The sequence below is a fragment of the Microtus oregoni genome, unplaced genomic scaffold (assembly GCF_018167655.1).
Source record: "Microtus oregoni isolate MIOR12 unplaced genomic scaffold, Mior012 000031F_ref0000149, whole genome shotgun sequence".
Classification (NCBI taxonomy): Eukaryota; Metazoa; Chordata; class Mammalia; order Rodentia; family Cricetidae; genus Microtus; species Microtus oregoni.
Window position 1 is genome coordinate 20,939,245 of NW_024543090.1, and position 24,694 is coordinate 20,963,938.

At 44.2% G+C, this 24,694-nt stretch overlaps 1 protein-coding gene across 2 annotated transcripts; it reads left to right on the plus strand.

Moving 5' to 3' along the window:
- Window positions 1-149: 149 nt before the first annotated feature.
- Window positions 150-24,329, plus strand: Nusap1 (nucleolar and spindle associated protein 1). 2 transcript variants are annotated; one of them, XM_041678683.1, is made up of 11 exons: window positions 150-358; window positions 3,987-4,055; window positions 6,122-6,265; window positions 9,067-9,223; window positions 12,390-12,488; window positions 13,840-13,949; window positions 16,525-16,706; window positions 18,358-18,518; window positions 20,223-20,339; window positions 22,290-22,398; window positions 24,198-24,329. In XM_041678683.1, the coding sequence occupies exons 1-11, from the start codon at window positions 266-268 to the stop codon at window positions 24,292-24,294; spliced, it is 1,338 nt and encodes a 445-aa protein (XP_041534617.1). In that variant the 5' UTR covers window positions 150-265; the 3' UTR covers window positions 24,295-24,329. The 2 variants fall into 2 exon arrangements, with proteins under 2 accessions (XP_041534617.1, XP_041534618.1); XM_041678684.1 differs by having other exon boundaries at window positions 16,528-16,706.
- Window positions 24,330-24,694: the final 365 nt, after the last annotated feature.

The following is a 24,694-nucleotide window of genomic DNA, read 5'->3' on the forward strand; positions in this document are numbered from 1 at the left end:
TTGGACAACATGCCTGTAAGACACGCCCACAACCCGTGGAGCGTCTGCGCATTAGTTAGGCGTGCGACAAGAGCGTTTCAGCCGCTCTATTGGCTAACATCGGAAACTCCACCCTCGAGGCGTTCAGCCAATGGACGCACAGCAGTCTTCATTTAAACTGAATATAAAAGTCGGCTTGTCAATGCCTCGGGTGGCGCCAGTTTTGAACGGTGTTGTTTGAGTTGTCTGGCTGTTTTTCTGGGTGTCGCCGGGATTACAGAACGCGATGACCGTCCCCTCTGCAGAGGAGCTGGACTCCTTCAAGTACAGTGACCTGCAAAATTTAGCCAAAAAGCTGGGCCTCCGGGCTAACCTGAGGGTACGGTGCTGGCTGGTGGTGCGGGCAGTTGGGTGGGCGGGGTGTGGGGGACACGGGACGAAGGGACCGAGAGAACGCCCCCGGGGACGCTGTTTTGGGTTGAGTAGCTTTGGTTCACGGTGGGTGGAATTTGTTAAACGAAAGAGAAGCTATGACTTATTTTATTTGGAGGCTTTTTTTCCGGGAACTCATAAAGAACCTTTTACTGGAAACTCCAATGATACTTCCCTGGTACCAGATGGGAAACGCAGGCCCATAAGACATAATCAGTATATTGACTAATGCCGGTTATTAGGCAGTTGAAGGAAAAGTTGAATTGGCTTCTGAAAATCTCCAAACTACCATTGTTCAGTAAACTCTGTTAGTATCTTCATTCTCATGGGCCTTAATTGGGGTGCCTAGCGATCCCGGCATACACAGATCACTTTTGTGATGGTATTTTTCAAAACTGGTTAGGACTTTTGCAAGGTGTTTAGAGGAAAATGTCATTTATTGTTAGATTGGGGCTTGCTGTGTTGGAGTTGAGGTTTCCCACATGTGTATGTACCCCAGAGATTTGTACGGCAAACTGATATTTAACCTAAATATCTGTTCGGGTATCACAAATGATTTTAAATGGTTTAAACGGAACGAGGCCACAGATGCTTGGCTTGGCTTGTACCACCACCTCTGCCTGACTGTAATTAATTATCCCACGACATCTGCTGCCTCTAATCTCATTTGCATCCCGACCCAGCCCATCTCTCTCACGTGGTTTAGGTTTTGCTTCCTAGCCTCCGAGGTGTTATTTCTAGCTTACTTGGTTAATATGCTATTTTCACATTAGTCCAGTGGGGAGCAGCTGCAGGCTTGTCTGTTCTGTTCGCCAGTCCTCAGCTCCTAGAACAGTGCTTAGCACACACACCTGGGGTCGTGGCCCACATGGCCGAAGGAGAGAGCTGACTCTAGGAAACTGTCCTCTGAACCCCGCGTATGCACTGGGATACACAGTTTGCACCTAGCGGGGCGGTGGTGGTGCAGGCCTTTAATCCCAGCACTTGGGAAGTAGAGACAGGTTAATCTCTGTGAATTCGAGGCCAGCCTGGGCTACACAGAGAAACCCTGTCTGGAAAAAAAAGGAAAAAAAAAAAACCCAAAAAACAAAACAACAACAAAAATTACCAGGATGACCTCTTCTGAGAGGAAACCTCAGGTTAGGTTCATTGAGTAGGAAATTTTCTTAATAGTTGGGTGGCTTCGTTCAGAGAACTCTAGCACAGTTGAAGCATGTGACTTAGGCTCACGCCCCAACAAGACTTCTGTACTTAAAGGGCAGAAAAATTTCAGGCTTTGCCATTTACTACTGATTAATGATACGTCGTGTGAGAGGGACAGTTTCCTAGAGCCAAATTTAGAAGCTGAGCCTATCTTAAGTGCATAGAATCATATACAAACAAGAAACACGGACTGACCATGTTGTATTTATATACTTAGGGGTGTGTGTGTGTGTGTGTGTGTGTGTGTGTATAAAACAACATGAATTTGAGAACTAGCCGGACCAGGTACATGAACAGAGGCTGAAGGAGAAAGGAGTGGTTGGGGGGCGGGAGTTGTAATTGTATTTTAATTAAATTTTTAAGCCAGTTGGTGGTGGTGCATGCCTTTAATCCCAAACACTCAGGAGTCAGAGGCAAAGTCAGGCAGAACTCTGAGTCCAAGACCAGCCTGGTCTACAGAGCTAGTTCCAGGACTGCCAGGACTACACAGAAACCCTGCTTAAAAAAATACAAAAATGTTTAAGTCATTCTATTTTCTTTTTTTGGGGGGGGGGGAGGAGGCAGGGTCTCACTATACAGTTCTGACTGTTTTGGAACTCACTATGTAGACCAGGCTGGCTTCAAACTCATAGAAATCTGCTTACCTCTGTCTCCTGAGTGCTGGGATTAAAAGCATGTGCTACCATGCCCAGCTAAGAATTTTTTTAGGGCTGGAGAGATGGCTCAGAGGTTAAGAGCACTGACTGCTCTTCCAGAGGTCCTGAGTTCAATTCCCAGCAACCACATGGTGGCTCACAACCATCTATAATGAGATCTGTTGCCTTCTTCTGGCGTGCAACCATACATGCAAGCAGAACACTGTATATGTAATAAATAAATAAATCTTTAAAAAAATTTTTTTTTTTAAGTTTTTTGAGACAGGGTTTCTCTGTGGTTTTGGAGCCTGTCCTGGAACTAGCTCTGTAGACCAGGCTGGTCTCAAACTCACAGAGATCCGCCTGCCTCTGCCTCCCGAGTGCTGGGATTAAAGGCGTGCGCCACCACCGCCCGGCGAATTTTTTTAAAAAATATAAATAAAATTTTTATTTTTCAAAAAGTGTTGAGCTGGGTGGTGGTGGTGCACACCTTTAATCCTGCCTTTAATCCCAGCACTCAGGAGGCAGAGGGGGCAGGTCTCTGTGAGTTCAAGGCCAACCTGGTCTACTAGAGCTAGTTTCAGAACAGGCTCCAAAGCTACAAAGAAACCCTGTCTCAAAAAAAAAAAAAAACAGGGCTGGAGAGATGGCTCAGAGGTTAAGAGCATTGCCTCCTCTTCCAAAGGTCCTGAGTTCAATTCCCAGCAACCACATGGTGGCTCACAACCATCTGTAATGGGGTCTGCTGCCCTCTTCTGGCCTGCAGGCATACACACAAACAGAGTATTGTATACATAATAAATAAAGAAATATAAAAAAAAAAAAAAAAAAAAAAGTGTTTGACCCTCAACTATAAATCTGGGTGGGTGTAATAGGGGGAAAAAAGAACCTAACTAATATACTTGACCTTTGATTATTTTGAAATAGGGTCTCATTCTATAGACCAGGTTGGCCTAGAAATCTCAGGGAATTGCTTTCCTGACTCCATTTGACCTTTTAAAAAAGGAAAGCCAGGCAGGTTATTATTTGTCTTCCAGAAAAGACAGGGAAGCTTTGCTGGAGTGGAAAGTGACTTCCCTTTTCCCAAGGGTTTGTAAGACCCTCACTATATGGTACCACCTGCCCACCAGAGAAACTGGCCCAGAGAAGTTTCCCTAGCCAAGTTGATATTGCTGCTAATTCCTTTGAAGGTTTCATCTGTCTCTTCAGTTCAGACACAGTTCTGGTTTCCTAAGCATCCAGTGTTTGCCCACTGCTCTGAAGCCAACTCTTTAGAGACTGCTCTTTGCTGCAAGGACAAAGTTTATTCTCAAGGGGCCTTAAGAGGCAGGCCTAGCTAGCAAAATTGTACTCCTGAATACTTTTCCATTAGCTCAGGGTTCCAGCCATGCTGAACTTGGTCATCATCTGTCCTGTTCTCTTAGCTCTCTTCTCCATTTTCAAGATCTCAGCAACCCTAGCCAGGACATCTGTCTTAAATCTGGGGCATCCCATCACCTGCTGGCATTGGTCCTATCGAACCCATACATCCAAAGCTTGCTCACATACTTACCCCATTGTATTGCATTGTATGTCTGTTTTCATTACCTGATTTTGTCCCTGGAGTGTGAAATTCATTTCTGTCCAGGCCACTGCCAGCCTGACTAAGGACATTCAATAAACAGAAGAAAAGAGGTGTCTCGCATTGCTTCCTTACCTATTTGACTTTGAATGTAATAAACGCTCTTCTTTCTACAGGCAGACAAGTTGTTAAGAGCCTTGAAAGCTCACCTGAACCCAGAAATAAGGAAAGAAAATAAAAATCAGGTGAGTAATGTTCTTTATCAGTTGTTAGCTAGTAAAATGTTGTGTTTAGTTAAAAAACAATTAATACTTAATTCGTGATGATTTGAGATGTAGTGGACGGTGTACAGGCTCATACTTGAAAGCCCAGTATTGGAGGTGAAGCCAGCACAGGCTACTAGAGTTATAGGCCAGATCTTGAACCTAGCTCAAAAACAAAACAAAGCAAAAACAAAGAAAAAGATATGTTTATTTATTATATGATGTTATCATCATTAGTAATAGGACCAGGGACTGAATTGTCTCATCATTGTTATAAACGATGAAAATGCCACGTTATCTAACGAATTAAGATATCCTTAGACAAATGCAAAAGTACCCAGATGTCATGGCACATGCCTCTAATCCAGACCTCCACGGACTGAGGTGGAAGTTCAGTACCAGCCTAAGCTCTTGTAAGACCCTGTCTTCACAAGAAAACCAAAGGCCAGGCCTGATGGTGCATTCAGGTGGCAGAGGTAGATGGATATCTGTGTTTGTAGGCCAGCCTAGTCTACATTGTGAGTTCTAGGACAGCCAAGGATGCACAGAGAAAAACAAAACAAACAAAAAAGAAAACAAAATAAACAAACCAAGTTAAGTATAGATTCTGAGGTGTAAGAGACGCAGGAGAGGTGGGTAGAGATTAAAGTCATAAACACCCAGGTTAAGGAACAGGTTTTCTTTAGTTTTTTTGTTGTTGTTGTTGTTGTTATTGTTTTTAGGTTTGTTTGTTTTATTATATGGGAATAAGATCTCTGTAAGAGCAACAAGTGCCCTTAACCACTGAATCATCTCTCCAGTCCCGTTTTGTTTCCTTATAAAATGTGAGTGTTGAGGGGTGTGTGGGTGTGGGTGTGGTAAGAGGATTTGGAGAGCATGCTTTGTGGATTCCATTGGGGTGACTCCAGCCAGAAGCTGGAGTTACAGGAGGTTGTGAGTTACCTGTCCTGGGTACTGGGAACCAAACTTCAGTCCTCTGCAAAAGTGGCAAGTGCTCTTAACTGCTAAGCCATCTCTCCAGATGGCTTTGAAAATTTTGCTTTTGTTTTGAGACAAGGTCTCTCATAGGCCAAACTGTCCTCAGATTTGACCTTGACCTTTTTATCCTCCCACTTTTACCTCTAAAATGTTGGCATCATAGGTACGTGCCATCATGCCCAGTTTTGAAATTTTTACTATTCTTTTTTTTTTTGGATTTTTTCGAGACAGTTTTTCTCTGTAACTTTTTGGTTCCTGTCCTGGCACTAGCTCTTCTAGACCAGGCTGGCCTCGAACTCACAGAGATCCGCCTGCCTCTGCCTCCCGAGTGCTGGGATTAAAGGCGTACACCACCACCACCCGGCAATTTTTACTATTATTCATCTGCTCATCTCCCAGTTGTGTGCGTGTGAGACTCTAGCTGGCTTGGGGTTCCACATAGACTAATGTGGCCCGAAACTGAGATCTACCTGCCTCTGCCTCCTAGTGCTGGAAATTGAGGTTCTAGCCACCACACCTTGCCCATTTTCTATATTCGAATATTCCTATTATTTTCATTGCCTTCTATCCTGTGCTTCTTTGGGGTTAGTTCATGTGTCTACAGGTCTATCAGAATGTCTCTTCCTACTGCCCTTGTCCCTTTGTTAATGGCTTCTATATATCAGTGGGAAAGGTTCCTTTCATTACTGAATACCCAATATTAGCCATTAACAATGATTTATTTTGTTTGTTTTTTGGGACAGAGTTTCTCTGTGTAGCTCTGGCTGTCCTGGAACTCGCTCTGTAGAGCAGGCTAGCCTCAAACTCCAGAGATCCATCTTCCTCTGCTTTCTAAGTACTGGGATTAAAGGCGCGCACTACCACTGCCCAGCTAACAATGATTTCTTATGTAAGCAGGTCTGTTTTGGATGCTCTGCTTTCTTACCACACTGTAATCCTATAGTAACGTTTCACTTTTCATTTATGAAAATGCAAGTGCTGCTTCTGTTTACCTGTGACAAGTCACTTTGGCTTAGGATGCGGTAGCTACTGTACATACAGGATATGGCTCACACTGTCTTGTTTTCCAGGATGAGAATCAGTCTTCTGCATTCTCCGGTGATGAGACCGAGATACAAATTAGCTGTGAGGAGCAAGCTGAGAGGGAACCAGTCGATCATGTCACCAAAACAAGAAGGAAGCGCAAGACAGACCATCAAGTTCCTAACTTCCAGGTGAGTGGAACTATGCAAACTGAAGAGAAGCCACCATACAACCATAACCTTCCATAACCGGCATATTTTTAGTGAGCTTCTGCTTTCCTTCCCTGGCAACCCAGATGGCTGGAAACATACAATACGCTGCAAGCCCCTCAAAAGTTACATACCTGTGTCTACTGTAGCCCACCATACCTCTGTCCCCAGCACATGGGAAGAAATAACGAGTATGACGTACAAACTAAATACTCACAAAGGGGCTGGAGGAAGGTGAGAGATGTCTCTGGGGTTGAGAGAGCTCGCTGCTCTGGAGTTCAGATGCTGGTACCCACGTGAAAGCCAGATGTAGTCTCATGCACAGCTGTAGCTCTAGCGCTGAGGGAGTGGACGCAACATCTCTGGGACTTGTTGGCCGCCAGTCTAACCTAGAAACAAGTTCAGTGAGAGAGCCTGCCTCAGAGGAGCAGAGAGAGTAATAGAGAGCCCCCCCTACACACACAGCACCTTCCTATTCCATGTATACATACTTCCATGTGCAATTCATACAAAAATTGATTGGATCAATGTGGATGCTCATATATCGTTCACATAGGTTGTCTGCGATCAACCTGAAGTGTAGTTTTAAGTTCTCTTTCTTATTTGCTCCTGGCCTGGTCGTCATCCTGTGCTTGGTTTTTCAGTAGTGTATGGTCGTGATGAATAGCTAAGCACTTTCCTCACTTGCTTTGATTATACTGATTTTATTGTTTATTTTTAAGCATTTTTAAAAGAATTCTTTTTTTTTTTTAAGCCGGGCGGTGGTGGCGCATGCCTTTAATCCCAGCACTTGGGAGGCAGAGGCAGGCAGAGGCCAGCCTGGCCTACAAGAGCTAGTTCCAGGATGGCTGGGGCTGTTACACAGAGAAACCCTGTCTCGAAAAACTTAAAAAAAAAAAAAAAAGAAAGAAAAAAATTCTTTTTTAAAGTTTCGATTTATTTATTTCTATGAGTGCTCTGTCTGCATGTCCCTCTGCTCACCCGAGGAGGGCATTGGATCCCATTATAGATGGGTGAGCCACCATGTGGGTGCTAGGAACTGAACTCAGGACCTCTGGAAGAGCAGTCAGTGCTCTTAACCTCTGAGCAATCTCTCCAGCCCCCGGCCCTCAGCTCTTTATTAAATCAATCACAGCAATATATCTTCACACAGTGTACACATATCCCACAACAGTAATTCTCCTGCCTCAACCCAAATGTTGGAATTATAGGAATGAGCCAACATGCCTATGCTAATTTCTATTTTTTGCTTTGTAGTGGGTTTTTTTTAATTATTTTTTCTTAATTTTTGAGGAATGGGGGACAGAGTTTCACTGTGCAGCTATTCTAGAAGACCAAGCTGGCCTTGAACTCACAGAGGTCTGCCTGCTTCTGCTTCCCAAGTGCTGGATTTAAAGATGTATGTATGTCTTAGTCAGGGTTTTTATTGCTTTGAAGAGACAGCTTACAGAAGATTTAGTCCGTTATTGTCATGGTAGGACATGGCATTGGGCAGACAGATATAATGCTGGAGAAGATGCTGAGAGTTCTACATCTTGATCCGCAGGCAACAGAAGGAGTCTGGGACATTGGGCTTGAGCACATGAGACCTCAAGGCCCACACCTATAACGATGCATATACTTCCTCCAACAAAGCCACACACCTCTTAATAGTGCCACTCCCTATGGGGGCCATTTTCTTTCAAACTATCACAAGGTGTGCCTTAATTACTTTAAGTTTACTTTTTTATCTGTATGACTGTTTCACCTGCTTGTATGTCACATGTTATGTTCATTCCTTGTACCCTTGAAGGCCAGAAAGGGAATTAAATTCCCTGAAACTGGAGTTAGAGATGATGTTGACCCACCATGTGGTTCTGGAAAAGCATCCAGTGCTCTGAACCGCTGTGCCATCTCCCCAGCACCTCAATACCATTCTAAAACTGTTGTGCTGTGAGGGGCTATGGCAGGGCTAGGGTACATGTCATGACTTGCATGTGGAGGGGCTATGGCGGGGCTGGGGTACATGTCATGATTTGCAAGTGGAGGGGATGGTGGGGACTGGGGGTACATGCCATGACTTACATGTGGAGGGGATCGATGGGGACTGGGGGTACATGCCATGACTTGCATGTGGAGGGGATGGATGGGGACTGGGGGTACATGCCATGACTTGCATGTGGAGGAAACTGTGGTACATGCCATGACTTACATGTGGAAGGGATGGGTGGGGGCTGTGGGTACATGTCATGACTTGCATATGGAGGGGATGGGTGGGGGTGGGGTACATGCCATGACTTGCATGTGGAGGGGATGGGTGGGGACTGGTGGCTTGCACATGGAGAGAGGGGTGTGGTGGAGGTTGGGCATATGCCAAGGCTTGCATGTGGAAGTCAGAAGACAGCTTTCAGAAGTATTTTTCCTCTTTCTGTCATGGAGAAACTCAAGATTTCCCAGGAATCAAACTCAGGTTTATTTCATATTCGGTTTTGAATTAATTTGGGTTACTTCATGTTCAGTCTTTCCTGTTGCCAGATTCTTGCCCCCACGTTTAGTTGTATGGCCCCATGGATTAAGAAGATGTGTCTTAGTATTACTTCCTGGGAACAAACCTTCCATTCTTCCTAGTGGCCTCTAGGGTCTCCATTTTTGAAATTGTAGTCTCAGAACACTGGGTCAAACGAAACCACTCAGGAGTCTTATTCCGCTCCTGTTCTTCTGACTGACCCTCACCCCACACACACACACCTTATTTTTTTAGAATTGCTCTTTTTTTTTTTTCTTTCTTTCAAAATTTGTTACAGGATCATTCTGCGATAAAAAGAAGTGATCCTACTACATTACAGAATCAAGAAAAGCAGGAAAACCAAGACCTCAGAACTACTACACAAGTTTCTTCTCTGCCAGACCAGAGCCAGGAAGACGGGAGTGCAACTTCCTCAGGAAGAAATATGGCCAATGGTACATCAGCCAAGAATTTCAAATTGAAATTGCTGGGGGTCATTCGTTTTAGTCCGAGGAATGCAAGCCAGGAAGTTTGAAAGTACAGAAATTGAGTCATGCATGGTGGCGCACGCCTTTAGGAGGTAGAGGCAGGCAGATCTCTGAGTTTGAGACCGGTGTGATCACAGAGTGGGTTTTAGGACAGTCAGAGCTACATAATAGAGAGAAGACCCTGTCTCAAAAACCAACAAAACAATACCAAAATAAATAAATAAAACAAGCAAACAAAAAAAAAAAAAAAACCCTAAAAAAAAGAGCAGAAATAGAATGTGTTCTAAATTTGGGAGCTATAAATCTAAAGTCAAAAATGTCAATAAGCCATGCTTTTCTGACACACTGGGTATCTTCTTTGCTTTTGTACCTTGTAGTGGCGATGCCAGTCTGGTTTTGGCCTGTTGCCACAGACTCTGCTCGCTGCCTCTGCTATCGCATGGCATTTATATGTCTTTTTTTTTTTTTCATTTGTCTTGTGATAGATCCTCCCGCTGTAACCCATGCTGGCCTCAAACTAACTGTAGTCTTCCTGCCTCCACTTTAAGGGTTCTGGGACTGATTATCTGAATCTGTTCTTCTAAGGACACTGGTCCTATTGGTTTACTGCCTACCAAACAACCTCTGTTTGGTTCACTATCTAGAGACCCAGTTCCTAAGTGAGTTGAGATCATGGGTGCTAGATTGGGAGCTAACTTGTCTTTGGAGGATCACAGTTCACTGTATCCACACTGGGAGCCTTCATGTGTTTTACAATCAAAGTAAAACCTAGGAATAAATGCAGAAGGCCCCCGCGTCATATTTAATTGTTGTTAGATGCTGGGGTCAGACTCGGGGGCCTGAGGTGCTACACAACTGCTCAGTGCCTGAACTATGGCTATTTTTTTTTTTTTTTTTTTTTTTTTGGTGGTTTTTCGAGACAGGGTTTCTCTGTAGCTTTGGAGCCTGTCCTGGAACTAGCCCTTGTAGACCAGGCTGGCCTTGAACTCACAGAGATCTGCCTGCCTCTGCCTCCTGAGTTCTGGGATTAAAGGCATGCACCACCACTGCCTGGCCTGAACTACATCTTTAACCATGACTTTTATCCAGAGCAGAGTAAGAGGTTTCTGAAAGCTTGGGAAAGTTAATTTCTTCTTGGTGACAGAAGAGCCCATTTTGTTCTCTTTAACTTTTCTGCATAATTTGAAACTGATGCAGTCACTGCCTGCTGCTTCGACTAGGGTGCTTACATGGGTGGTGACACCCACTTTTCACACTGTACATACCTGTGTTTCTCAGTCATCCCTTAATCTCAACATTTGGGAGATTGAGGAGGTGGAGCTCTAGAGTTCAAGGTTAGTCTGGCCTGCAGAATAAGTTCCAGGACAGCCAGGGCAACATAGCTAAGATAGATAGATAGATAGATAGATAGATAGATAGATAGATAGATAGATAATGATTTCATTATAAACTTTTTCAACTAACAAGTTTTGTTTCTTTAAATTTTTTAATATACTTTAAAAATGTATGTGTATGCGTGTTTGCAGGTATATATGTTTACCAGGTACATGCCTGGTACCTTTGGAGTTCAAGAGGGCATCAGATCCCCTAGAACTAGAGTTATAAATGGTTGGGAGCTACTATATGGGTGCTGGGAAGTCCTCCAAAGCAACAATGCTCTTAACTGCTGGGCTGCCTCTGCAGTGCCTTCTATTAAGTTTTAGAAGACCAAAAAATTGATTTGGTCCATCCTAATGGCACTTTGTGCTCTCTGGTTTTATTGCTTAGGAAGCCTGCCAGTTGTCATGGGTCATCTCTGTCGTAGGTTCCCCTTGACAAATCTGCCTGGGCTCTGAGATTTACTGGAGTATCAACAGGAAGTAAGATTTGGGGAGATGACAGCCTATTACTGGGCCTACCAGAGTATGGTGCAAAATGGCACTCAGATTTCTCAACTGTAAACATTCAATAAGTTTTCCTTAGTTTTTCCTCATTCCCTCTCTCCCTCCTTTCTTCCCTTACTTTGTGTCTCTATCACACACAGACACACACACTTTTTCCTCTTGAACCCTGAGAACAATTCTAGATAGATGCCTCTTTACTACTACATGTGTTTCTTTGCTTGAGGGGTGTGTGCATTATTTTATTGTCTTGCTTTGATTTACTTTTTCTAAGACATGACTTTATGTAGCCCACATTGGCCTGGAACTCACTATGTGACTGAGGATTTTTTTGAACTCCTGTTCCCCTGCCCCAAGTGCTAGGATTACAGACATGCACCTCCATGCCTGACTACTTTTCTGGGTGTTCTTAGATAAGAGAGTTCTTACACCATGTACAAAGAACATAAGTCCATATTCTATCATGCAACATTTAAGAAACCATGACTTGCCTGTCGGTTGTGGTGGTGAACACTTGAATCCCAGCACTCAGGAGGCAGAGTCAGACAGGTCTCTACCATCTCAAGACTAACCTGGTCTCATAGCCTGGTCTTCATAGAGAGTTTCAGGCCGGCCAGGGCTACATAAAGAGACCCTATCCCAAAAGAAGAAGCAACTCCCACTTGGTATGTTTTGGTTGAATAATACCTGCCATTACTAAAGGCTATCAGACACACTTCCTGTTTAACTGTGCCTCTGACAAGACCAAATAAGACATAGCTCATGGAAGCAGATAAAATACCCTTAGCTGGGCAGTTGTGACACACACCTTCAGTACCAGAGATAGGCAGATCTCTATGAGCTCAAGGCCACCCTGGTCTACAGAGCGAGTTCCAGGATGGGCTCCCAAGCTACAGAGAAACCATGTCTCAGAAAAGAAAAATTTACCCTCTTTTTTGTTGTTTCTTTGTCTAGGTTTTGTGGTACTAAAGGTAGAACCTAGGGCCTTGGCATTCTTAAAAGTTTTTTCTATCTCTGATTTTTTTTTTTTTTTTTTGGTTTTTCGAGACAGGGTTTCTCTGTGGCTTTGGAGCCTGTCCTGGAACTAGCTCTGTAGACCAGGCTGGGTTTGAACTCAGAGATCCGCCTGCCTCTGCCTCCCAAGTGCTGGGATTAAAGGCGTGCGCCACCACCGCCCGGCTCTATCTCTGATTATTTAAGTCAACAGAGTTTAATGGAAAAAGTTTTAATTTATTTTATATTTGTATATTTAGACAATAAAAATTCAAAGAGGCCTTTGGAAAAAAGATCTCTGTGCACAGATGGATTTTCCAAACTTGGGAATAATAAAAGGACTACAGCCACTACACCAGGTAAGTTTTGAACACAAAGACGCAAAACAGTAGTTGCCCTCCTCCAGACTCCTCTTGGATAGGCAGTGGTTGGCAGTGACTGGCATCAGCTAGAATCTCAGGAATGGGGACCAGGGTTTATGTTCCACTGTCTTGGGTTCCTAGCCTCAGGACGGTAGGAACCTGATCCTCTTTCTCAGTATAAAGTAGCAATGGCTGTACTTCAGGCTTCGTGGGTTAGCATATAACTGGAGAATACTTTTTCCACTACTTACTGTAAAATACTATGTTTATGCTATAATCTCAGTACTTAGTAACTAGAGCCTTGGTTATGTGGCTTTGAACCAGCTTGTCTAATAGTGTAACATTCTGTCTCCAATACATCCAAAAAAAAATAATCAAAAAACAATTTTCTCATCTGCCTTATGTTGATACATTGATGATGATGATCATTTTGGTTTTTCAAGACAGGATTTTGCTGTAGCTTTGGAGCCTGTCCTAGAACTAGCTCTGTAGACCAGGCTGGCCTTGAACTTCTCTGAGCTAAAGTTTTTGCCTTTTGGGTGGGTCTTAATGTAGCCAGGAGGCCTCAAATTTATTGTATATCCAAGACTAGCTTTGATTTTTTAATCTTTTTGTCTCTTCCTACCCTGTGCTGTGTTTATAGTCATGTGCCACCATACTCAGCTTATCTTTAAAATTTTTATATATCTATTTATTTTATTTGGTTTTTCGAGACAAGGTTTCTCTGTGTAGCTTTGGAGCCTGTTCTGGAACTCACTCTGTAGACCAGGCTGGCCTCAGACTCACAGAGATCCGCCTGCCTCTGCCTCCCGAGTGCTGGGATTAAAGGCGTGCGCCACCACCACCCGGCTCAAAATTTTAAAGGGTTTAAAATAAACGAGACAGAAAGCATACTAGTCTAACGTATTTACTATTTGAGCCTTCACAGAGGTCTAACCTAGTGCTTTCTCGGCATAAGCTGTCCGTTTCAGAGGCTGGAGAAGTACCTGATGTGGTAGAGCGTGTGCTTAGCATGCAGGAGGCCCTGTTTTAGTCCCTATCACTCATGCGTGCGTGTGTACAAGATCCCTCTTGCAATGATTAAATAACGGCCCTTTAACTAGCTGAGGTGTAAGAAGACAAATCTCTTGTTCTCCAAACCGAGACATCAGGGAACTGGTCAGTGAGATGTGAACACTTGGTGGTTTCCGAGATGAACACGCATTCCCTGCGTTTCCAAAGGCCGAGCCTTCTGGAATTATGTTTTAGTCAAGATGATATTAAAAGTTGAACAAATGTTGAAAAAAACATAGGGAGGGCTAAAAATACATTTTTATCTGACTATTTTCATATTGTGATAACATTCTAGACTTTAAGAAGCTCCATGAGGCTCGTTTTAAGAAAATGGAATCCATTGATGAATATATTGTGAGAAAAAAGAAACACTTTAAAGGACACAGTTCACTTAATGAACTAAAGGTAGGCAGACAAAATGCATGTCTTGTTATTGTTTTTTAGAACTAATTTGTTTTCTTTTGTGTCTGTGAGTGTTTTGCCTGCATGTACATATGTGTACTACATACCTGGCTGGTGCCCACGGAGGTGAGACATGGGGTTGGATCCTCTGGAACTGGAGTTATAGATGGTTGTGAGCTGCCATGTGGGTGCTGGGAATTAAACTCAAGTCCTCTGGGAGAATATCTAGTGCTCTTAACCACTGAGCCATCTCTCCCTCCCTATCTTTTCTTTTTTTTTTTTCTTTGTTTTTTCTTTTTTTTTTCAAGACAGACTCACTGTGTAGCTTTTGCTGTCATGGAACTCACTCTATAAGCCAGGTGGCCTCAAACTCAGAGATCCACCTACCTCTACCTCCTGAGTGCTAGAATGAAAGATGTGTGCCACTATTCCCAGTTTCTTGTTAATTCTTTTTAAAAAAATAATTAATTTTCTTAAAATTTCATTTTACATTCTGACCACAGTTCCTCCTCCCGTCCCTTCTCCCCCACTCCACCTAGCCCATTCACCATCCACTCCTCCCGTCCCTTCTCCCCCACTCCACCTAGCCCATTCACCATCCACTCCTCCCGTCTCTTCTCCCCCAACTCCACCTAGCCCATTCACCATCCACTCCTCCCGTCCCTTCTCCCCCACCCCACCTAGCCCATTCACCATCCACTCCTCCCGTCTCTTCTCCCCCACTCCACCTAGCCCATTCACCATCCACTCCTCCCAACCAGGAAGGCCCCCCACGGGGAGGCAACAAAATCTGGCACAGTAAGTTGAAGCAGGACCAAGCCCCTCCCCTCTGCATTAAGACTGAGCATGGCATCCCACCATAGTGAATGGGCTCCAATAACCCTGCTCATGTACCAGGGATAGATGCTGGTCCTACTGCCGGGGCTCCTCAGATAGTCCAAGCTTCACAACTGACTCCCTTATAAGGAGGGCCTAGTTCGTCCCATGGAGGCTCCGCAGCTGTCGGTCCAGAGTTCATGAGTTTCCATGAGCTTGGTTCAGCTGTCTCTGTAGATTCCTCCATCATGATCTTGACCTCGCTTGCTCATATATTCCCTCCTCCCTGTCTCTTTAACTGGATTCCCAGAGCTCGGCCTGGTGCTTGATTGTGGATCTTTGCATCTGGTTCCATCAATTACTGGATGAAGGCTCTATGATATTTTGTTAATTCTTTCTTTTTAAAAGACTTATTTATTATGTATACAGTGATACCTACAGGCCAGAAGAGGGCACCAGATCTCATTAAGGGTGGTTATGAGCCACCACATGGGTGCTGGGAATTGAACTCAGGACCTTTGGAAGAACAGTCAGTACTCCTAACAGCTGAGCCATCTCTCCAGCCCCCAATATTTTATTAATTCTTAAAATTCATGTTCTTAGACTAAACTATTTGTTATCTGCCTTTTTGTTGTGTAGTGAAGGCTGTGTTGTGGAATATTTATATATGTAAAGATGTGTTACATTTGTTTCTCCTTGCCTGCCTAAGGCACCTGATTAATAAAAAGCTGAACAGCAGAAAGATAGGCAGGACTGGTGGACAGAGAGAATAAGTAGGAGGAGGAATCTAGGCTCAAGAGAAAGGGGAGAATGAGGGAGAAAGAGAGGAAGATGCCTAGGGTCAGCTAGGCAGCCGCCAGCAAGCCAGACATGGAGGAAGCAGGAAAAATAGGATTAAACGCATGTGCCATCTTAGCTCTTCTTGTTCTTTTTCTTTTGTTTTGTTTTTAATTGTCATAGGATTTTATGTAGTCTAAGCTAGTCTTGAACTGTCTCTGGATGAAACTGTGTTATGGGAATTTCACTACAAATTCTTTTCCGCCAATAGTTTTTTGGGTACCAGCCTTACAGTGTCTCCTCTCTCTTTCTCTCTCTCTCTCTCTCTCTCTCTCTCTCTATTTCTCTCTTTTCCAAGACCCAGTTTCTCTTTGTGGTTTTGGAGCCTGTCCTGGAACTCACTGTGTAGACCAAACTGGCCTTGAACTCAAAGAGATTTGCCTGTCTCTGCCCCCTGAGTGCTGGGATTAAAGGCGTATGCTACCACTGCCTGACCAGACATCTTTTTCTCATAAAGGAACGGAAAGGTCTCTTTCTCTCTTTCTTTCTATCCTGTGTGGTGGTCAAGAGATCTGATTGCAGCTTCCAGCTCCCCCAGGGCCGAGGACTCGGTGGCTGCCTACCTTATTGTTACTCATGGGTGTCCCCCATAAATATTTGATTTCCCTTTATTTCGGGCTCTCGCGAACTCACCCATGCTTAAAAGACTGGCCATGAACTCCTGATCTTCTTGCCTCTACCCTCCAAATGGGGGGATTACAGGGAATATACCTCCTCACCTGGTCTGAGAACAAGCTCTTATTTTGAAAGTTACATTGTGTGTGTGTGCTCATGTTGAGGTCTGAGGACCATTTGAGAGAGTTGGTTCTGCCTCTGTCATGTGGGCTGTGGGATGGAATGCAGGCCATCAGGGCCTCTGCCTTTAATCACTCAGCTGCCTTGCTGGCCGAAATTTTAAATGGGTCTTTTTCCTTCCTTTCAAAAGCAGCTTGAGAAAAAAGGGAGAGGGACCCCCGTTTTAGCAAGAGGAAGACTCTCTGTTCCCTGTACTCCTGCCAGGCAGCAGTTCTCACGAGACCAGTTCCGTGGCCCTGAAAGTCAGGATACTGTATGTCTGATGGGGTCAGGCAAACACTCTGTGCTTTCAACAACTAAGATGAATGTCAGGTAAAGAGGTTTTCTTTCTTAAGTGATTGCATAGGGTGTGTGTGTGTGTGTGTGTGTGTGTGTGTGTGTGTGTGTGTGCGCGTGCGCGCGCGCGCGCGCGTGTGCATGTGCACACTGGGACTTAAATCCAGGGCCTTGGGTATTCTAGACAAGGGCTCTACCAGTGTTCAGTTTTGCTTGGTGTGTGTGTGTGTGCGTGTAGGTTTGTTGGACAGAAGACAACCTCCAATTGTCACCATGGGCCTTCTGTGGTTTTTATTTATTTATTTTAAAATTTTTTGAGGCAGAATCTCCCATTGACCTAGAATTTACCAAGTATGCTAGTCTAGCTGGCTCACCAGTCCCAGGAATCATGACTCTACCTCCCTATTACTAGGATTACAAACCCACACAACCACACCTGTTTTTTTGTTTTTTGTTTTTGGTTTTTTTTTGTTTTTGGTTTTTTCGAGACAGGGTTTCGCTGTAGTTTTAGAGCCTGTCCTGGGTCCTGGAACTAGCTCTTGGAGACTAGGCTGGCCTTGAAATCACAGAGATCTATCTGCCTCTGCCTCCCGAGTACTGAAATTAAAGATGTGCCACCACCACTGCCCAGCTCACACCTGTTGTTTTCAGAGCTATTGAAATGTAGAATCATGTCTTAGTTACAGTTACTATTGCTGTAAAGGGGAGGAAAAGGTTTATTTGTTTATATTTTCACATCCTTGTTCATTATTGGAGGAAGTCAGGACAGGAACTCAAGCAGGGCTGGTACCTGGGGCAGGAACTGGTGCTGCAGCCATGGAGGGTGCTGCTTACTTGCTCAGTCTGCTTTCTTACAGAACTAGGACCACCAGCCCAGGATAGAACCACGCACAATGGGCTAGGCCTTCCCCCATTAATCACTAATTAAGAAAATGCCCTACAGCTGGGTTTTATGGAGGCATTTTCTCAGTTGAGGTTCCCTCCTTTTAGATAATACTAGCTTGTGCCAAGTTGACATGAAACTAGAGAGCACAATCACAAAAATACATGTCTTACATTTGGCATGAATAAAGAGTGAGTTCATTTATGCTCCACTCCACCAAATGAGGTTGTTCGAGGCAGATGTTGCCATGGCATCCCTGGCAGAATAGTCTCCCATCCCTTTGATGTGGCCAGGAGGAAAAGGCAAAAGGACGGCATCTCTGGATTCCTGCCCTGGACCTTGAGTCCCATTGCCCTCCAAGTCCGTCATTGACCAACACAAGAATACCAGAAAATACACAAACGTACTTTATTTATATTTTTAAAGACTTTGGCTGCATGTGTATGTACCACTTGTATGTCTTGAGCTTCTGGCCAGCCTGAAGGTGTCAGATCCCCTGGAACCGAAGTCACAGATGGTTGTGGACTGCCATGTGTGTGCTGGGAACTGAACCCGGGTCCTCTGTATGTGCATCCAGTGCTCTTAACTGCTGAGCTATCTCTCCAGCCCCTCAAAACTTACTTTACGAATAATGGAAGTTGACACAAACATGTCTTTTGTGTGAGAGAGGTCGATTCACATAGCAGTATTTCCTGAGACTCATGGGTCGCCTGGTGCCGGCCAGTGTTTCCATTACAAGTTCTCGGTGTCCTTGGTTACTCTTGTTCCAAGTCCTCACGGCTCTCTCTCCATGACTGCATTTAGGTTTTCAGCTGCTACCAAGGATAATGAACATAAGTACTCCCTGACCAAGACTCCAGCCAGAAAGTCTCCACGTGTGACCCTAACCGGGAGTGCTTCAAAAGGCCAGGCTGTGTTCAGGACACCTAAGTTAAAGACCACAGAGAGGAATTTTACTACTGCAGGTAATAAATAAATACATAAACAATTTTAAAACTTCTGAAACCAAGCATACCTCTTTCTCTAAGGTCTCTTCATGTGTATAAAATCAAGGACAAAAAAGTCATAGCATATTCTTCATTTGCAATGGTGAAGGAAATGCCAGAGACATAAGCTATAAACTCACACACATAAAGGTTCTCCTTAGAATCCCTTGAAAATGATAGCTGGTGCTAGACCAGAGCAGTCCGTGGTTTCCGACTGGAGAAGTCACCGCTGATAGTAATCGGTCTGGAGACGCAGGGTCATGGCCTAACTGAATAGGAAGAAGGAAAATTAAATTCAAGGGGCTGGGGCTGGGAAATGGCTTAGTGAGTAAAAGCACGTGTCTATTTTTTCTCAAGACAGGATTTTTCAGTATAATACTTCTGGCTGTCCTGGAACTCACTTTATAGCCCAAGCTAGCCTTGAACTCACTGAGATCCGCTTGCCTCTGCCTTCCCATTGTTGGGATTAAAGATGTGTGCCACCACATCTGAAGCACTTGTCTTTTAAACATGGGACCTGAGTTCAAATCCTAGAACCTTTGTCTAACAAAAGAAAGCTGGATGTGTTGACAGTGCCAGGGAGATGTAGACAATGACCAACTCCCTGAAGGTCACCAATAGGTGAGATCCAGGCCATGTGTATCTGACCTCAAAATGTGTGTGTGATCTCTCTGTGCTTGTTTCTGACTGTGTGTCTGTCTCTCACGCACAGTGCAGCTGAGGCTGGCTTGAACTCCAGTCTTCCCACCTTTACCTCGCAAGTGAAGTTAGAGTCGTACCCTGTCACTCCCCGTGATGGCTATCTGCTTTCCTCTTTTTTATTTAAAAAAAAAAATTAATGTATGTCTATGTATGCACATGCACGTGTGCCAGAGCACACATTTGGAGGTCAGAGGTCAAACTGTGGGGCTCACTCTATCTTACCACCATGTGGGTTTCCAGGGATCAAACGCCGGTGGTTAGGCTTCATCGGAAGCACCTTTATCTGCTGGGCCATCTCCCCAGCGCTCAGCTATTTCAAGGCCTCTGTACTCAGGTGACCCTAGAAAAGGTTGAACTATTCAGAATATTCAGGGGCTGCTAACCAGGGAACAAACCTCACTGGTTATGTTCCTCATCGAGCTCACACCCCTTCCTTCCTGCTTTTGAGCCCAACATCTACATCAATGACCCATACAGATTAATTCAGCCTCTTATAATAAATAAATGGTTATAGCGAAAGAAATATCTTAGCTCTGGAGGCTAAATCAGGATCCTAGTGTGGCTGGGACCTAGTAGAGGCCCCTCACCTACCAAACTAAGACTGAGACCTAGTAGAGGCCTCTCACGTTCCAGTCGCATGCTCAGATGGCAAACCTTAGTATTAGTTCTGTTGCTGTGAAGAGACACCATTGAAAGGTTTCTGTGCCCTAGAATTGGGTCTCTCCACCAATGCAATAAATCAGATCATGCCAAATTAAGAATTAATAAATCCAGTCAGGCGCTGGTGGTGCATGCCTTAAATCCCATCACTTGGGAGGTAGAGGCAAGCAGATCTCTGTGAGTTCAAGGCCAGCCTGGGCTACAGAGTGAGTTTCAGGACAGCCAGGGCTCTTACATAGAAAAACCATGTCCCAAAAAACAAAAAAATAAATTAAGTTCTTTGGTGTTTTATTTGTTTGGGTTTTTATTTTGTGTTTTCAGTTGTTACCCCATTCAAGTTGGCAGCTGAAGCAGCACAGACTCCAGGCTCTAGTAAGAAACCAGTCTTTGATCTCCAGGCAAGCTTGTCTCGGCCCCTCAACTACAAGCCACACAAAGGTATGTGGGTGGGATTGTTGGGAAGGGCTAGGCTGGAGGGTGATGGTAAACAGCTCTGCATCAAAACACATCAAAGTGTGTGCGTGTGCATGTGTGTGTGTGTGTGTGTGGTGTGCGTGCATGTGTGTGTGTGTGTGTGTGTGGTGTGCGTGCATGTGTGTGTGTGTGTGTGTGTGTGTGTGTGGTGTGCGTGCATGTGTGTGTGTGTACTATTGTAAGATATATAGTAGTAAAATGCTTCCTGGCAGTCATGAGACTCTGAATTTGATCCCCGAACACTGCAAAACAAGAGTAAAGAATCATTCATTCTATGACTTGGAAGAATCCTACTATGGAAATTTGTGCCCCTGCTTCCACATGAGTTTCTGACTTAAAAGAGTTCCCACTGAGCAGAATCCAACTGATCTGCTATGCATTTGTTGACCGAGAATATAACTTGTCGATGACAATGTCAGCCCAGGGTCTCCTGTGCAGCCTCTCTGTCCCGTGACAGGGTACAGAAATATCCGGTTGAGTTTCCTTTGTTTTGAGACAGGACTTCAAGTGTTCTAGCTGTCCTCAAATTTGCTCAAAGCCAAGAATGTCTTTGAACTTCAGAATGATAGGCTCTTCACTTTTTAAAATTTTTTTAACCCCCCCTTTTTTTTTTAGAAAAAAAAAAGAACATTTAGTTCTGCTCTCAGCAGTTCTGAGGTATCTATCAGACTGACTTTATTTTGTGTATGGTGTTTTGTTGTTTGATCTTTGTTGTGATGTTTTAAGAGACAGGGTTTATTGTGCCTTACATTTGGGGATGGGTCCAGTTCATTTTGGTGAAGGTGATGGGAAAGAGCACAAGGCTGGCCTGTCACAGTAGCTCTAGGCAGATCCGGTCCAACACGGCAGCAGGAGAACAAGACCACGCTGTCACGTCGTGCTGGCTGGGAGCAGAGCGGCTTTTGATTCTGGGTCTCACAAGCCAGTCTGAAACTCCCTCCCAGTGTACCCGTGAACTCATGGCCTTTCGTTTCCTTCAGCTTCCCAAGGTGTGGAATTACTAGTGTGAGCTGCTGTGAACAGTACCCACACAAGGTGTTATACACCCACACACACGTCTGCAAGTAATTAAAAACGTCTTTAAAATCTTAAACATGTGAAATTATTTTTAAATGCTAATAAACATAATGCACAATTTTAAGATAAATTGTTTGATTTAATTGTTTTATTCAGTCTGATGTATAATTAAATTAACAACAAATTTAGTTGTTGGTATTTGTTTAGATTTTTAAAAATATCCTGGGTACACTCTCTGTCTGCATGTAAGTGCAGTTATCCAGTATCCTGGAACTGGAGTTGTAGGAGCCGTGGGGATGAGAACAGTAGCACTCTAACCACTGAGCCCTCTCAAGCCCCTGTATTAGGGCTTTTCCCCATGACTTCCTCAGAGTTTAAAACAAATTGACACCAGGACCAGAAAGATGGCTCAGCAGGTAAAGTCACTTGCCACCAAATCTGACAGCCTAAATTTGCAATTCCTAGGACTCACGTGGTGAAAGGAGAGAGCCAACTGCAGCAAATCGTGTTGACCCCATGCAGCAAATCGTGTTGACCCCATGCAACAAATCGTGTTGTGTGCCATGGCAATGCACACAAATAAATGTGGGGGAAAAAATCTTTGTACTCAAAAAGAATATATGCCCCAGGCCAGTGAGCTGCTGAGTGGGTAGAGGCCAGCTGCATAACTCCAACCGTCTTGAGTTCCATCCCCAGAACTGGTGGAGGAGGACAGAACCAGCTCTCCAAACCTGTCCTCTGTACTTACGCTCATACAAACACAATAATGGTAAAGGTTTTTATTAAAGCACATTATTTTTAGAGGAAACTATTCACAGTGAAATCAAGATACACTACAGAAAATACATGTAAATATCTATCAAGCAGAGAATTAACCCTGTCCTTTTCCTCACCCAGGAAAGCTGAAACCTTGGGGGCAATCTAAAGAAAATAGTTCTCTGAAGGAGGATGTGAGCAGAGTTAGCTTCCACCGGAGAACTTACAAGCAGCCGCATCTCCACACCAGGTGAGTACATAATTATCTCAGTTTCTAACTTCAAGCCACAATGTACAAAGTGAGGGGTATGCTTCAAAGAAGTGCCAGAAGAGGGTGTGACTACACATTCTGCAGAGAATGGTTTAGTTCCGACTTAAAGTTCTGGAAGCCCAGGGTTCTGGTAGAATCTTAGGTTATGTCACAAGATGGCAAATGGCCTGACTGCGTGAGATGTATGGACTAGGCAATGGGAAAGGGTTCTGCTGTCTTTTGTTCTTTTTATTTCTTTTTTTTTTTTTTTAAATATTTATTTTATCATGTATACAATATTCTGTCTGCATGTATGCCTGTAGTCCAGAAGAGGGCACCAGACCTCATTACAGATGGCTGTGAGCCACCATGTGGTTACTGGGAATTGAACTCAAGACCTTTGGAAGAGCAGGCAATGCTCTTAACCACTGAGCCATTTCTCCAGCCCCTGTTCTTTTTCTTTTTTTCAAGACAGGGTTTCTCTGTAGCTTTGGAGCCTCTCTTAGAAACTCACTCTGCAGACCAGGCTGGCCTCAAACTCACAGAGATCCACCTGCCTCTGCCTCCCAAGTGCAACACCACCATCTGGCTCTGCTGTCTTTTTAACAGCTTCCTCCCTGAAGAACTAGTTTATTCCTGAGGCTTGGCATTAATCACTTCCAAGGGTGGTACCCATAACCTAATTCCATAACCTAATTTTATTTTCCTCAAGGCCCCATCTGCTAAGGATCCCACCACCTAAATAAAGGCAACTTAAATCTGGTTTAGATAAGCTTGGTCCCCAATGTAACCAAGCTTAGATAAACCAGATTTAAGTCACCTTTAGAGTCAGCCGCTATTAGAACTTACTTTAAAGTGAGCTAGGGCCTGGAATACACCATAGTGTACCTTTTTTTGTTGTTGTAAGGGTTTGAAGTTTTTTGTCTGTTTGGTTGGTTTGTTTTGTTTTTGAGACAGGGTTTCTCTCTGTAGACCTGGCTATCCTGAAACTCACTCTGTAGACCAGGCTGACCTTTAATTCAGTGATCCATCTGCCTCTGCCTCCCAAGTGCTGGGACTAAGACATGTGCTCACACTGCCTGCCTATGGTAACCTATCTAAAATTATAAATTTTGTTAAGTATTTTCAGCTCTAGAAAAATGGATTCCAAACTGGGTTCGCAATGCACCATGAATTACTGCTTCAAGTTCTGTGGGACCTGTTCCCAACAGCACATGTAACTATCCCTGCAGACACTAGTGCTCAGTTATGAGCAGGTACAAGTTCTCCACTCTCAGGCAAACTAGGCATGTAAGGGGTGAGGCCCCACGCAGACCGAAGCCAGGTGTGGGCCTGAGAGGCTGCAGCTGGTCTGGGCTGAATCACATTTACTGCCTAGGACTCTCCCCATGCAGGTTACCTATCATCCACCTCTTGCCTCTATCCATTGCCACCAAGACCTTTTACTCCCTATAAGATAGCATGAGCCTGGAGGGTCTTTCTTTTCTTGTCTCTAGTTAGTGGACCCTAGTTCTAGTACTGTGGCCAAACTATATGTTCAACTTCTCATTCTTTAAAACTGCTTTTTGAAGTACAGGCACTGAATTCAGTCACCAAGGTGTCCTCTGGTTCTTGTTCATGCATGACTTTAGAGTGCTGAGTTACTATGACAACGTGCAGCCTTTGCACGCAGTGCTGACGGATGTTGGGAGGAGCCTGAGGTAGATGCTATAACTAGCTGCCCCCTCAGCAGTATGTTCTCTACAGTGTCTTCCGGAGCACCTAGATCAAGCCTAACAGAACCTGTCTGTCCCTCTTAGGGAAGAACAACGGAAGAAACACGAGCAAGAACGGAAGGAGAGGAAAGCAAAGGTCCTGGACGCTCGCAGAAACCTGGTTATGACTAAAGCCCAGTGATCCACCGATCCCTTGACTCCCAACTTGTTTCTCTTTTGTAAATGTTCATCACTTCCTCTACTCCAGTCGAAAGTTCTCTTTCTACCATAACTTTCGGGCATAATTTGTGGAGTATCTGTTCTCTGTGTGCTATAGCTCTTAAAATACATTCTCACTTTTAAGTTCATAACTAAAGTGGTTTTCACCTATTGTCCTGTAGAATCTGCTTTTTAAGAGACCTGTCCTTGGGGTTCTTGACATGGGTTTTCCATGCCAAGGTCCTGTAGTTCTAAGAGAGACCGCCCATGTCCTTTCTGGACAGAAGCAGTTCCATCGTGGCAGCAAGCCATGGCGGAAGCTTAGCATGCAAGTGTGAGTGAGATACAGTCCACAGGGAAGGGAGGCTGGAGAGGCCACCTCT